The sequence below is a fragment of the Aquarana catesbeiana genome, linkage group LG02 (assembly GCF_042186555.1).
Source record: "Aquarana catesbeiana isolate 2022-GZ linkage group LG02, ASM4218655v1, whole genome shotgun sequence".
Taxonomy (NCBI): domain Eukaryota; kingdom Metazoa; phylum Chordata; class Amphibia; order Anura; family Ranidae; genus Aquarana; species Aquarana catesbeiana.
The window spans coordinates 146,269,591-146,285,760 of NC_133325.1; the positions used below are offsets into that span (position 1 = coordinate 146,269,591).

The 16,170-nt window shown below is 43.4% G+C and overlaps 1 protein-coding gene across 3 annotated transcripts in view; it reads right to left on the bottom strand.

The window, feature by feature from the left end:
- Positions 1-16,170, bottom strand: part of CALCOCO1 (calcium binding and coiled-coil domain 1) — a 184,061-nt gene that overhangs the window by 77,442 nt on the left and 90,449 nt on the right. For all 3 annotated transcript variants that reach the window (XM_073613610.1, XM_073613609.1, XM_073613607.1), the window contains 3 exons: positions 4,765-4,923; positions 4,293-4,441; positions 1,927-2,017 (listed from right to left, as the gene is read on the bottom strand). In XM_073613610.1, coding sequence (XP_073469711.1) covers positions 1,927-2,017; positions 4,293-4,441; positions 4,765-4,923 — 399 coding nt within the window. The remainder of the gene's footprint in view (positions 1-1,926; positions 2,018-4,292; positions 4,442-4,764; positions 4,924-16,170) is intronic.

Here is a 16,170-nt window from a genome sequence, read left to right on the forward strand (position 1 = left end):
CCTTTGTGGGTCAAGTCTTGTGCCGAAAGGAAAGACAATCAGCCCTAAGTTCATTAGTTTTTGAAGTTGAAGCCTGATTGGAGCAGACAGGTGCTCTGCATTTAGAAGAACTAGGGGCTCCTGGGGAGGGTGGTTTAGGGAACTTCTGCTGTGCAAGTAAAACCTTTACACCATTGACTTCTTTGATGAATTAGTCAAGTTCCTCACCAAACAGATGTCTTTTTTGAAAAGGCATACATGTGAGGTGCCTTTTGCAGGCAGCTTCAGCTAGCAATACGATTCTAGGGCATCTACACAGAAAATCAGAGCAGAAAGCAATTGTTTTAATTGCTGTGTTACAACACAATACTGAAATACAGGATCATGTTGGTTGTTCATTGTCCTACTCCAGTTAGCTACAGTTTAACATACTGAAATTGCAGCAAGACCTGGTTGCAGGGATGGGCTTCCAGATTAAAGAGAAAGCATCTCAAGCTCATCTCAAAAGTTGAGAAATGGGAGTAGGAAAAGAGGTGTGGTGTTTTTGGGCCTTTGACTATAATGGCTGTATTAAGCCCATAAGTCGGAGGAAATTTGACTTACAGCAGATGCAAAAAATGTTGCTTTAGTCAAATAGGCCGCTTGATTCATGCTGAAATATGGCTAGAAGCAGATCCTGAGACCAGTGTTAAGGTCAGTTCTTGTTCTTTTCCAGGGACGCATCGCTAATAAGAGCTTGAGCGTCGTGTAGGCCTTTGGAAGGGTCGGCTGTTAGCCTGCAATTTTGCACAGATTCCCCTTTACCTGGTCCCCTCTATAACTTTAAGTGAGGGTATTCCCCTGTGGGGTACTCACGGAACAGCATGCGGAACATAGGGTAAGCATGTCCATAAGGAGCCTTTGGTAACCCAGGTGTAGCCTGTCCTGTAACTCAGGTGGTTCCTCCCGAAGGTGCTAGAGAAAGCACCTGAGTACCTTATAATAGCTCTAGGCAGAAGTGGCGGTAAAGTGTAGGATCAGTGGTGTGAAATAACACCTCATCATCCACCCAAGACTGCACTCTGATTGGTTGAATGTTAGCACCAAGTTTGAAAAGTTTACACTGCAATGTGAATACAATCCAAACATAGCCCTGTTTTTACAGTTCCATAGTGATAGACCACAGCCCTGGACTTGTAAAGTACCAAGTGCCAAAGAGAGCGCCGAATGCAGGATCCAGTGCCTGAAGAAGCAATTTTACAGGCGGTCTCCACAGCCTAGGGCCCAGATATGGATTTCAAGGTTTTACTGAGGTTGCGCTGATCCAGATACACTGCTTCTATGCTGGCATTAGAAGACAGTAAAGGCTTGACTGGAAAATCAGAAGATAAAATAATAAAGAAAAAGAATAAACTAGTTAAGCGAAGGGTGATTTTCCCAGTGAAGGAGAAAAGGTCCATCGCCTTCAGACACTAGCACAAAACTGAGGACTCAGAGTGGGGTAGCGGTATAGGGGAGGCACCCATTGGGCATGTCCTCTAAAACTTTGTCAGTGTCCAGTCACATGAAGGTAAATGCCTTTAACCCATGGTGTGTGAATATCCTGCTTGTGCTCTGTACAGTATGATTAGGACATACACTTTTAAAGCCTGGCGGTCTGGGTCCCTAGCGGTTCCACATGCCCCCTGCTCAATACACCATTCAACGGTGCTCATGGTCCCTGTGTAGCGTTGATGAATGGAGTATTGTGCAGGGGGTATGTCTGAGCAATGGAGACCTGGACTGCAGTGCTCTGTGTGAGAGTAATGCTCCAGCTCCTCAGTGTGCTGCCAGGATAGGGCAGCTTCCCATTGTGTTAAGCACAAACAAATAATATTAATAATAATAAAAAATAATGTAATTTTTAAAAAAAATGGGCATTAAAACATTGTGGTTTCTAATGTCAAGTGATCAAAAAAGTCCACAGACCTTGGAACGCTCCTTTTCTGAAGAGGCCTCTGCAAGTCGTTCTTTCAGCTCCCCCTTTTCTGCCTCTAGTGATTCTTTTCTTGTCTTTAGACTGTTAAGCAATAAAAAATACATTACACACTATCAGCGTAGTTTATCTTATGCAACTGAGGCCATAAGCAGTTTAATTTTTTCCCAACTGAGGCAACAAATTAGACCACTGCCAGAGAAACCAGGTTTATGTAAAAAAGCAAAGTGTCTTTTTGGTTCAGCACACTCTTTAGAAGAGAAAAAAATATTCTATGTGTAGCAGGATATTAAACACGTCTCAGACAACATCCTACTTGTCTGGGCACCAATTAACTTGCAGTTATAATATGAGCATGTATGTATCTATTATGTACAAACATGAGACATGTTAGGAATTTATTCATGTGGACTTGTAAAGTCCACTAATGAGCCCAAATGAACATACACTCCTCATACTCTTTCATTAACTGTAGGTTAACTCGACCTTGTTTATCTTGCCGTAAAAGCAGTCAATAGTTCATGGACAATGATTCATGAACTCTAATGCTGGTCATGAAATATTTTTATAACATTTTAACCACTTCCAACCAGATTTTTATCTGATAAGGAATCCTACCAGAAATAAATTAGTATAATTATCGGCAAAACTTTTTTTTTTTTTCCATTTTGGATAGAGTAAGGAAGTGTTATGATCTCTGTCAGATTTTTTTTTGCCATCTGGGGAGATTTACCTTTACCTTACCTTCACGTCCCACACTTAAACAGGAAGTGAGAGGAAATCCCTGCAAATTAGAGAAATCCCTTGGGGCCCCCCAGGTCACCAGTACTAGTGTGCCCACTGGAAGGTTTCCCCTCTATTACTTTTCGTGGGACAACCCAAAATTTTCAATTTTCTTTTACTTTCACTTTTAATGATAATGGTATACAGGACAAATAGATAGGGTGAATCTCCTTAATGGGGACACAGCAATAAAAAACTATTAGCTGTTCTAACCTCTCTCAGCTCTAACCAAAACTAAAAGAAAAGGTATTCCTTTAGTTATATTTTAAACCTTTTCATGTCTTTAAACTTTTGGTGACCTATTTAAAGCTTTGTTTGAAACTACCACGCAGTTCCCATCATTATAGCGCATAATAACAAGCTACTCAGGCAGTTAGAGAGGTTTATCTCAAAGAGGGATTTACTTAACTTTTTTGGGAAACAAACCTGTAATCAGGTCCCCATCTTACACACACACACACACACACACACACACACACACACACACACACACACACACACACATATATATATATATATATAGGGTCCAAAGTACCATGGGGTGTGGCTCTTTAAAGAGACCCTGTCGCCAGAACATATCAACAAAAAAATTTCCCATAAATTTATATGTCAATTTACCTGATTTTAAAGAGACGTATGGGGTTGTGGGAGAAAAATAAATTATACTCACCTAGGTGGATGAAGAATCGCTCTGATGCTGCAGCTGTCCCCCGCCGCTTTTAAGAGTGATCAAAGGCCTCCGTTTGCTTGGTTTTCAGTCGTCAGTGAATTGGTGACTGTTAGTCGTCTCCCTTCTCTGCCCTTCCAACGCTGAAGAGGGGGCAGGAGCGTCTGGTTTGCTGATAGGCTGAGCCAGCTGCTGGTGCAGGCATCTGGGTTGATCCCGACTTTAAAGTTGGCATCGATCCAGAGTCTGGACTGGCTCTGTGACATCAGTCGACAGTGGACTTTAGCCCACCAATTGCTGAACACGGGTCACAGGAGTGCAGGAAAAGTAGGGCCAAAATAGCTTTGGCCCTACTTCTTTTAATGCATGTTATTTACCTAAAAAAGTCTTCTTGATGCTGACATCCAGAAGTCCTGAGACTGTTGCTGTATGTGGTCATCTTGGGTGTGACGTAAGCAGCCCCAGCAGACTCTAGTGACATTGTATAGTGTTCACATACACTACTCACCTGGCAGCTACATTAAAGGTTATGTAGGGAGGTGAACACCCCCAAATGAGGAGAGGGCTATGATATGCAAGGCGGATGGGTGTGTGCTAGGGAATTGACTAATTTGATTTTCTAGCGAATTTAAAGCCACACTGCAAGTGAATAAAAAATAATTTATGGAAATAGTAAAACGCTGCAAGTAAGCATTTTGGGTTGATTTTTTATGCGTTTACCTGCAATTTTTTTAAGTTGGTGACAGGGTCCCTTTAAGATCTGGAAAATATTTTGATGGGTTTTTATGCTTGTTGGAATCATATGGGGATGGACAGCTCTCAGCCTGCCTTTCATTCTCATTTGATGTATCTGCCTGCCTATAGCCAATCTAAGACTCTACAGCATTTTAAGAGAAAAGTGACTTATACATGTCTGTCTCTTTCACTTTTTCAAGCAGGTTCCGATTCATGATCTGGATTTCACTCTCAAGTTTCAAAATCCGTTCTCGGTGCTCAGCCTCATTTTTGCTCAGGGCATTAAGTTCTTTTCTTGTTGTCTGTTCTTTTTCAAAAAGTTCCTATAAAATAGTTCAAGAGGAATTTTAGAAATTTCACATCTGAAAATCAATGCTAAAATATACACATAAAGAAAAAATTATCCACGCAGTAAAGAGTCCATAAAATAGTTAAACCTGCCACAATGGAGCTGAGTATATTTATATATACATTTGATTTAGAAAAAAATTATTTATAAAAAGTAGAGCGAAAAGTGAACCTGATGCAATGCAAAACAATCAGGTTATCCCAAAGACAGAAGTGCGTGTGAGTGTTTGTATTCTAGGCCATGTAGATCCTCAACAGGCAGTGAACAAAGTACCCAGAAAGATGAGGATATATGTACCTGATACTGCTGATGTAGCTTTAAATGTTTATTGTCTGAAGCCTCCAGTGCAGCCTCCAGGTGCTGGACTTTCTTCTTCAGAGTGCTCACCACCTCTTCCAGTGTGAGTCTAACCCTCATAAGATCATTCCTCTCCTGCTGGGAGAACTCCAGCTGTTGCTATAAGAGCAAATATTTGGTTATAGCCAATAGTATGGATATACATAGCAATAGCATACAATCTGTAGAAAGAAAAATAAGATTTTTAAAACAGCTTACCTGTAAAATCCTTTTCTTTGAAGTACATCACGGGACACAGAGCACCATAGTAATTACTATGTGGGTTATAGGCCATCTTCAGGTGATGGACACTGGCACACCCTAAGACAAGAAGTCCACTTCCTATATAACCCCTCCTACTACTTTAACAATATCCTGGTTTAAATGAAAACCTGACACTACCTTCGGTAGGAAATTAGGATGAGGATGTAATACAACCTTATCCTTGTGGACAATCAAATATGGCTCTTTACAAGAAAGAGCAGCCAACTCTGGTACCCTTCTTGCAGACGATATGAAAACTAGAAAAACTAATTTACTTGTCAAAAGGACCAAGGGAATATCTCCTATTGGCTCAAAAGGCTGCTTCTGTAATGCCGACAGGACTAAATTCAAGTCCCAAGGGTTCAGGGGTGACCTAACCGGAGGATTAATCCACGTTACCCCCTGAATAAAGCTACAAACCAGAGAGTGTGAAGCAAGTGGTCATTGAAAAAAATACCGATAAGGCCAACACCTGGCCTTTGACAGTACTCAAGGCCAGCTTCATTTCTAAACCCACCTGTAGAAATTCAAGGATCCTACCTATGACATATTTCCTGGGGTGCCAACCCCTGGATTCACACCAGGAGACATATGCCTTCCAGACTCTATAATACATGACTCTGGTGGCCGGCTTCCTAGCATTAACCAAAGTAGAAACTACTGAACCTGACAGCCCACGCTCCTTCAGAATGTGGGTCTCAATAGCCAAACCGTTAAATTTAGCGTTTGTAAGGTAGGATGGAATACCGGACCTTGCAAGAGAAGGTCTAGCCATGGTGGTAGGGACCACGGGTCCCCTACCACCATATTTACAAACTCTGCATACCAAGAACTCCTGGGCCACAAGAATCACCGCCTTCTCTTCCTGCTTGATCCTGCAAAGAAGTCGCGGAAGCAACAGAACAGGAGGGAAGGCATAAATCAGTGAAAACTGATCCCACGGAAAAACCAAGGGATCTGTTCCGCACGCCAGCGGATCCTTTGTCCTTGACACAAAGTTGTTGATCTTTTTGTTGAACCTGGACGCAAACAGATCCACGTGCGGAATTCCCCATCTTTGACATATTGACAGAAAGATGTCGCGGTGAAGAGACCATTCTCCCGGGAACAACTGTTGGCGATTCAAGTAGTCCGCCTGAGAATTCTCTATTCCTGGAATGAAGATTGCCGATAGGCAAGGAATGTTGTCTTCTGCCCAAGATAGGATATGATTCTCCTCTCTCTGGGCCGCATGACTTCTCGTGCCCCCTTGGTGATTGATATAGGCCACTGTTGTGGCATTGTCGGACTGGATCCGGACAGGACAATCCCGTAATCTGAGCGTCCAGGCTTTCAGGACCAGACGAGCTGCCCGAATCTCTAGAATATTGATGGACAAGGTCATTTCTGATTTGGACCATCTTCCCTGGACAGCCGCTTCTTCTAGGACTGCTCCCCTGCCCAGAAGGCTGGCATCTGTTGTTACCACTTTCCAGGTAACGGGTAGAAAGGATTTTCCTTTTTGGAGATTCTTGGTAATCAATCACCAACTGAGGCTTTGACACACTTTTGGGGATAAACGCATTGTGAAGTCTAGAGCTTGGACCTTCTTGTTCCAAGTTGATAGGATACTGTTTTGCAGCAGTCTCTAATGAAACTGAGCATAAGGAACGGCCTCGAATGAAGCCACCATCTTTCCCAACAATCTCATGCAAAGTCGAATAGAAGAATTCTTCTTTGCTTTGACCACCCGAATCAGTTCCCTTATGGAGCCGATCTTTGCCTGGGGCAAAAACACCCTCTTCTGAGCTGTATCTATGATCAGACCCAAGTACTCCAATCTCCTTGATGGTTTTAAGGAAGATTTCTCTAGGTTGAGAATCCAACCTAGGTATTCCAGGTAGCTGACCATAGTGACCAAACTTTGGTTTAAGCGGGCTACCGACTGATCCATCAAGAGTAGATCGTCTAAGTAAGCTAGAATCGTTATACCCCGAGCCCTTAATTTGGCTAAAGAAGGAGCCAAGACCTTTGTAAACACTCAAGGTGCAGTAGCTAGACCAAAAGGCAAAGCTACAAACTGAAAATGAAGATTTTCTATCTTGAAGCAAAGATATTTTTGGTGAGCGGGAAAAATAGGTACATGGAGGTAAGCATCCTTGATGTTGATTGACGCTAGCAGTTCTCCTCCTTGTAGAATAGAGACCACTGAACGAATTGACTCCATGCGAAAAGAGTGGATATTCAAAAGCCGGTTCAGATCTTTGAGATCTAAAATGGGTCTGACATCCCCGTTTGGTTTTGGTACCGTGAAAAGGTTTGAATAAAACCCTAACCCTCGCTCTTCCATGGGGACCACCGATATCACCTTTTGAGACAAGAGATGGTCCAAAGCCAGAAAGAGAGACTTCTTTTTTTTCTGGATCTCTGGGAACATTTGATCTGAGAAAACGAGGAGACGAGAACTCTCGAAACTCCAGTTTGTATCCTAGAGATATTGAGGAAGCCACCCATTTGTCTCAACGCTGTTCCTGACAGACCCTTGAGAACTGTATAAGTCTTCCCCCCCGCTTGAGCGAGCGGGGCGCCCCTTCATAAGGGGGTTTTAGTATTTTGTTTTCTGGGTTTACTCCCCCAGGGCCTCTTTTGTCCCTGGGGTTGACCCTGAGGTTTACCTCTTGAACTTGACGGTGGAGCCCGTCGTGACTGTCTGGAGGCTGCTGCTCCTTGCACTGGAGAAGAAGCTCGTTTAAACCACTTGCTTACTGGGCATTTAAACCCCCCTCCTATCCAGACCAATTTTCAGCTTTCAGCGCTGACGCACTTTGAATGACAATTGCGTGGTCATACAACACTGTACCCACATGAAATTTTTATCAGGGAAATCGTGAGACCTTAGATGAATTCATGGGAACTCTGAACGCTAACGACCATGGGATTTCCCTCAGTTATGAGGCTAGTTTGAGCTCCATCCACTTTTTAGATCTGGAAATTATGGTTGTGGATCAACATCTGGAGTTCAAGACCTACTTTAAGCCCACGGATCGAAACGGGTATATCCCGTCTGACAGTTGCCATCATGCTCAGTGGTTGCAATCAGTTCCGCGCAGCCAGTTTTTACGACTGCGTCGTAATTGTTCAAAAATATCTGACTATTACGCTCAATGCCGGATATTAAAAGAGAGATTTGTAGCTAAAGGCTATAATGCAGGAGATCTGGATGTAGAGATTAATAGAGTTTCACAAATCGATAGGAATTCTACCCTTGTAGAACGTCCCACCAACATTTCAGACTCCAGAGCTAAATGGTCCTTTTTTATCACATACTCTACTCAGTTTAGGGAAATAAAGGCCATTTTTAGAAAACACTGGAAAGTGCTCAAGAGTGACCGACTTCTGGGCCCTGAATTACCTGAAAATGCGGGAGTTATTTTTAGAGGGGCTCGTTCTATACAAGGACAAATTGCCCCCAACATTATAGACCCTCCAAAGAAAATCTCTTTTTTTCAGCAGTGCCAAGGTTTTTATCAGTGCCGTAGATGTAATGTATGCGTACACAATACCTTAATAGGACGTAAAATTGACACCTTTAGTTCCACCATTACTTCACGGATCTACCGCATGAAAGAGTTTGCCACCTGTGCCACTCAATACGTAGTATACTTGATTACTTGCCCTTGCAAGAAACAATATGTGGGTAGGACCATTAGAACATTCACCACACGTGTTAATGAGCATATTGCAGGCATTAAAGGTGGCAAAGATAAACATACAGTACCCCGACACTATTTACTCCATCATAATAGGGACCCTAGGGGAAGTATATTTCAGGTGATTGATAAGTTTGTCCCTCATTGGCGGGGGGAATCGCGCTTACGGGGGGTATCCAAGTTGGAAACTTACTGGATACATGAGCTTAGAACATATTTTCCCTTCGGGCTCAATGTAGAGTGGGATCTGAACTCATTTATTAATCTTTCATAACATCACAAGTTTTTTTTTTTTTTTTTTTTTTTCTTTCACATTATTTCATTTGACACATCCCATGTTTGTCACCCAAGTCATTTATTATAGCACATCATCCATTTTAGCCCATTTTATATTTATCACACATGTTTTTATTTATCCCCGTCTGGTTATGTTCATAACACATCAGGCTGTAATCCTTCCCTTATGCACTCACTTCACACTACGCATTTAATATTCCATCATTAGCACATTTTAGTATCTGACCGTTATCATCATGTGCCTATGTGTATCCCCCTTTTTGTTGTTCTTTACCCGTTTTCCAGTGGGTACATCATTTTTTATTTTATTTTTTGTTTTCCCTAGCACCCAGATGTGCTATTGTACACTTATGGTTAGGTCTCACATTCACAGAGAGTCAGGTGATTGCGGTGCGGACATGTCCACTTTGTGTGGACCTCTCCGGCACTGCGTCAGCGTTGCCTGGAGACCTGTGCGTACTGCCCAATTGTGAATGACGGTATACGTCATAAGGGACGGGCACTGGGATCACGTGACGGCCGCGCGAACACGTGGTTTGTGTTCGCGGGCTTTCCCGACGTAGCGTGTAGGGTTGCTAGGCAACCTCCACGTGCGTCCGTATACCCCCAGGTCGCGGCATCACGTGACGGCCGCGTGAACACGCTGTTCTGTGTTCGCGGGCTTTCTGGACGCAACGTGTATGGTTGCTAGGCAACCTCCACGTGCGCCCTGTACACTTTCCGGTTTTGGCATTGCATGTGGAAGTCCCGCCCAGCTCCCGGGCTCCCAGCATGCAAATGCCTAGTGATAATTCCACCAATTAGAATAGATTTAGGTGGGAAGTGCCTGTTGCCAGTTGCTGAATGCTAGATGTTTATTTTGTTATAGACACAGCGATTGGCCAGGAGGAGAAGGTGGGCCCTATACTATCAGACGACCTCCTTCTCTGCCCAATAAGATTAACCATTGTTTAAACGTTGATAGCTGATTGGTCTTGTATTATGTTTGATTACATATACTATTTTATAAATATTGGCAGTGTTATGGGGGTCTCATATGCCCCTGTTGAAGATCCTTAGATCGAAACGCGTAGGGCGTTTTTATACCCCATACACTGCTTTTTATTTCGTGATCACGCTTTGTTTTATGTATTGTGGTTTTTTAACAATAAAACTACCTGAGTCACACTATGTGGAAGCATCCCTCTTTTATCCACATGCCCTGGTGAATCACTCTCCTTTGGGAACTGTTTGGATCCTGTTCCGGTGGACCGAGAGGGACGTCCAGGTCGGGCAGAGGCTCTACCCTTGCCTCCATCACTTCACATCTTCGCCCTTGGTGGCACAAAGCCTCATTGATTCTATGCTTATGGCAGTAGAATCCAACTTATTCGGTAAGCGTATTCCATCTATTCGTTTATCTTGTTGATACCTGAGCTGACCGTTGAGAAGCTGAAGGAACTGCCACACGGATCAGACATATTCTCTGTGGACTGTTTTTGTTGTTTCAACAACACGTCACCATTGGGACATTATGTTCATGTGCACAGAGACTATTTATATATGAGTTTATTAGCGCTACAATTTTCGTTTTTAATTTTAGCTTACATTTTTGTCATATGTTTGTAGCAGCTCACTTATATTATATTTTTTTGGGTAGCGCATTAACCATCCCCCTTTTTCTGCATGAAATTTTTATCATTTTTTCCCCACAAATAGAGCTTTCTTTTGGTGGTATTTGATCACCTCTGCGGTTTTTATTTATTGTAAAAAAAAAATGTAAAAACACTGAATTTAAAAAAAAATATATTTTTTAAAATATTTTGTTATAAAAAATTCAAAACAGGTAATTTTTCTCCTTCATTGATGTACGCTGATGAGGCGGCACTGATGGGTGGCAGTGATGGGCACTGATGGGTGGCAATAATGGGCACTGATCAGTTACACTGATAGGCAGCACTGCTAGGTGGTACTGATTGGCACTACTGGTGGGCATTGATAGCTGGCACTTGTGGGCATTGATAGGTGGCACTTGTGGGCACTGTTATCTGTGCCACCTAACAGTGCCACCTGAGGCAGATGTGCCTCTTCCACTTCGGGACCTTTGTCCCTCGCATCCGGTGATCGGCTTTTTTTTCTACTCACCCTATCAGTGTGAGTAGAAAGAAAAAACGATTACCGATCTTTTGTTTACATCATGTGATCAGCTGTCATTAGCTGACAGCTGATCACATGGTAAGGGGGCGGGACCGGCCCCTTACTCGGATTGGTGATCACCCGAGTCTCAGTGACTCGTTGATCACAGCGCGCTCAGCACGCGCCCTACTAGGCGCGTGCACAGGGGAGGTCATCATTGACGGCCTCCCGGGAATTCAGGTCCGCACTGTGGCCATCATTCGGCCATAGCGCGGATGTCAAGTGGTTAAAAAGAAAAATGCTTAAACCTTTTCTTAACTGGTAAAAGGGAACTTTTTCCATTAGAAATTCTTTGGATGTATTTATCCAGATGGTCCCCAAACAGTTCACCGTGAAATGGAAAACTAGCCAAGAGCTTTTTGCATGGCGCTTCGGCTGACCAATTTTTCAACCATACTCTACGCACATGCACCAGCCCGAGCATAAGCTGTGAGGCCTGGAGAATAGAATCTCTCATAGCGTCTACTGTAAAACATAACGCCTCTGATATCCCAGCCAAATCTTGGGTCTGCTGATCAGGAATAATCTTGAGCACCTGTTTAAACTGGTCTTTTAAAGGACTGACATACACCAGTCGCTGCCAGCGCAGGCTGAACCACTGAACCTGCCAGAGAAAACTGTTTATCTGGGTGCTTCCACTCAGAATACATAAGCTTTTTAGTAATGAATGGATAGGAAAAGCATGAATAGCTTGGGGAGGCTTCAGCGAACCTAAACAAAAAGTGGGCTCATCGACTGACTCCGTTACTGGCAGCAAAAATGCGGAGCGGACCAATTCAGTGAGAGATTGTACCAACAACCTTTCAGATTGTGAACCTGATCCTTCCGCATGAGACTCTTTAGAAGAGGAGTCATCAGCCTCTTCCTGGTCCCCTGAGAGAAATTCGTCATCTCTCGCCCCCTGTTCCTCATTTTGTGTGTCCTGGGTAAATGAAAGGGGACCTGTCACGCTTAGTCCCACTGTGGGATGCGATTAATGCATCAATCTTTTGTTTCAAGCCTAAAATGGTTGAGGAAAAAAACTCTTCAGTAATATATACAGGGGCTGCAGGGTTAAGAGCAACTGCAACACCCAACGTCCCTGATGGCTCACTCTGACCAGCCATTTCACTCTCAGGGGAGGATGCCATCTTTTTTGAAATGGTTCTAGGCTTCTTAGTGGCTGTAGAAGTCCTTCTATAGCCCTTTTTTTAGGTGTTTTTACCCTCCCTTCTGACCATAGCCTGATGCACAAAGCAGAGGTACTATCAGAAGGAACGCATCCACTGCTTGAGCAATAGTCCAGCCCTGCTGCTGCTAACAATGCTCAGCCTGATGCAATAGTAAATATGTCAAAAGGAATGCCTGTGTCACCAAACCTCCTTCATGCCCCTCTTTACTCTGACCTGGAAGCTACCGTGCTGATCTATTTTTTTTTTTTTTCTCTCCTAACACTCTTACCTCGTGAAGAGGGGGAGAGTACAGCCCAGGTGGGGGTTGTCTGGAGAAGAGGAAACCCCCCCCCCCCAGACTTACTGGAGGTCTGCCTGCTACCTGGAGAAAAAAAGAAGCCTGCTGCTCCGGACACAGCGTGATCTCTTGAGAAAGCATGAAAAGGTACGTGCTCCATACAGCCCCCAGTAGTGACACTTAGGCATGACAACATTTACTAATCAAAGGAGACATTTCATAAGAAAATTCAAACATTTCTTAGAAAACTTCACTTAACTTTCCCACCGCAGACCCAATCTTCACCCTTCGCGGTGGGTTCCGTTAACAAACCTTCAGGAACCGAGGACCCTCGGTGAACCCACAATCCTGGACCTGTAATAGCATCCCGGCAGTAAACTTTATGACCTTAATACCAAAAGTACTGGATCTCGGGATCCAGCTCTCTAAAAAAAAAAAAAGAAGCGTTACAGGCAAAACCTTGTTTCTTTGGACAGGCCTGGGTACCATTTAATTTGGCCTAAAAGACACCTTGAATGGATGCAGCTGCATAGCTAACCCCAGCAAGGATTGCTCCAGTGGAGCTCAGCACAGCACATCTTCACTCGTGACCAACACCTTAGACACTGACGAAAAAACTGAGGAACTCCCAGTAGTGGGAGGGGTTATATAGGGAGCGGACTTCTTGTCTTAGGCTGTGCTAGTGTTCATAATCTGAAGGTGGCCTATTACCCACATAGTAACTACTATGGCTCTGTGTCCCGTGATGTACGATAAGAAACATATATTATGAACTGATCAATCACTATATACCCTATATTGTCAAAAGTACTGAGACTATTGGTACTCGCAATCTCCACTTGAATTCAATCCAAAGGTATTCCATAGGGTTGAGGTCATTCCGAGAGACTCACTCTTAAACCATGTGGACAGCCTTCCCAGAAGAGTTCAAGCTGTTATAGCTGCAAACCCAATATTAAACCCTACGGACTAAGACTGGGAAGTACATGTGCATATAAAGGCAGGTGTCCCAATACTTTTGACAATAAAGGGTATATCATACCAGAGATAAAGGGGAGGTACAGTCTAATTATAGTAACTCTCACTATTTTAAAAAGATGAACAATTCCCTGCAAAGGCAGCTCTTTACACTTACCTTTCTAGCTGATCTTCCACTCTTCTGTGATACAAAGATAATGTTAATGTAAGATTTTCTACATTTGGCATAATTGGGAGTGCCAAATACCATAGTTACATAGTTACATAGTAGTTGAGGTGGAAAAAAGACACAAGTCTATCAAGTCCAACCTATGTGTGTGATTATATGTCAGTATTACATTGTATATCCCTGTATGTTGCGGTCGTTCAGGTGCTTATCTAATAGTTTCTTGAAACTATCGATGCCCCCCGCTGAGACCACCGTCTGTGGAAGGGAATTCCACATCCTTGCTGCTTTTACAGTAAATAACCCTCTACGTAATTTAAGGTTATACCTCTTTTCTTCTAATTTTAACGAGTGGCCACGAGTCTTGTTAAACTTCCTTCTGCGAAAAAGTTTTATCCCCATTGTGGGGTCACCAGTATGGTATTTGTATATTGAAATCATATCCCCTCTCAAGCGTCTCTTCTCCAGAGAGAATAAGTTCAGTGCTTGCAACCTTTCCTCATTACTAATATCCTCCAGACCCTTTATTAGCTTTGTTGCCCTTCTTTGTACTCGCTCCATTTCCAGTACATCCTTCCTGAGGACTGGTGCCCAGAACTGGACAGCATACTCTAGGTGCAACTTGGCATAGAGTAAAAAGAAAAACTATGGATTAATATTTAAAGGGAAAACCAAAATATTAAAACAAAAAAGGGGCATAGAAACATATGGACACAGAAAGGAACCAAACCTAATGCCGTGTACACACAGACGGACTTTTCGGCATCAAAGGTCCGACGGTCTTGCAACAGACTTTCAACTGACTCTCTAATGAACTGACTTGCCTACACACGATCACACCAAAGTCCAACGGATTCATACGTAATGACGTACGACTGGACTAATATATGGAAGTTCATAGCCAGTAGCCAATAGCTGCCCTAGCGTCAGTTTTCGTCCATCAGACTAGCATACAGACGAGTGGATTTCTCGATAGGAACTGGGTTCGGCGGAGTTTCGGCAGAAAGATTTGAAACATGTTCCAAATCTAAAGTCTGTCTGATTTTCGACAGAAAAAGTCAGCTGAAGGTCCGATGAAGCCCACACACGGTCGGATTGTCTGACGGATTCGTTCCGTCGGACCAGTCCGGTCGAAAAGTCCACCCGTGTGTACACGGCATTACTAAAACTGCTTCAATCTCAAAGAGAAATGTAGCAAAAATGTAGCAATAAAATTAGTTTATGCGTGTATCATCCCATCCATCCAGGCTTAAATACCATGGCTGCTCAAGCAGCCATGGTATTTAAGTCTGGATGGATGGGATGATACACGCATAAACTGATTTTATTACTACATTGACATCTCTTTGAGATTGAAGCAGTTTTGGTAAGGGTTGGTTCCTTTCTGTGTACCGTATATACTCGAGTATAAGTCGTTCTGAGTATAAGTCGAGGCCCCTAATTTACCAAAAAAAACTGGGAAAAATGTATTAACCCGAGTAGAAGACGAGGGTCAACAATGCCCATCTGCAGCTGCCTGCCTCCCTGTGTCCTGTGCAGCCTACCTGTACCCTGTGCATGTGTCCTGTACATGTGTGTCCTGTACATGTGTCCTGTGTTCCTGTGTGCATGTGTCCTGTACATGTCCTGTGTGCATGTGTCCTGTGTGAATGTACAGCCTACCTGTGTCCTGTGCAGCCTCCCTGTGGCGATCTCCAGCCTCCCTGTGGCGATCTCCAGCCTCAAACGGCGGCCGGCGTGTGATGATAGTGTTCGGCGGCCATTCCAGAGTTCAAAAGCCGCGCCTCCTCCTCGTCTGTGATAGGCTGACCGCTGACTGCCTATCACGGACATTCTCTCATTCTCATACCACAGACGAGGATGAGAGAATGTCTGTGATAGGCTGTACACTGACAGCTGTTCAGCCTATCACAGACGAGCAGGAGGCGTGGCTTTTGAATGCTGGAATAGCCGTCGAACACTATCATCACACGCCGGCCACCGTCTGCCTGCATGACACGCTGATCATGCAGACAGACGGCGGTGACTCGAGTATAAGTCGAAGGGGACACTTTCAGCCCAAAAAAAAAAAGGGCTGAAAAATTCGACTTATACTCGAGTATATACGGTACATATGTTTCTATGCCCCTTTTTGTTTTGATATTTTGGTTTTCCCTTTAAACAATTTATGCATAGTTTTTCTTTTTACTCTATGCCAATTTGCATGTTTAGTCATGTTTATGTATTGTTTTTCAATACGTTCATGAGATACTTATTGAAACTGTTTTTTCATTCTTAGTATAAAAAGAGTCACACCATCAATCTCCTGATGAAACTCTATCGAGTGAAACATGTCGAGAGTGGCTGTTC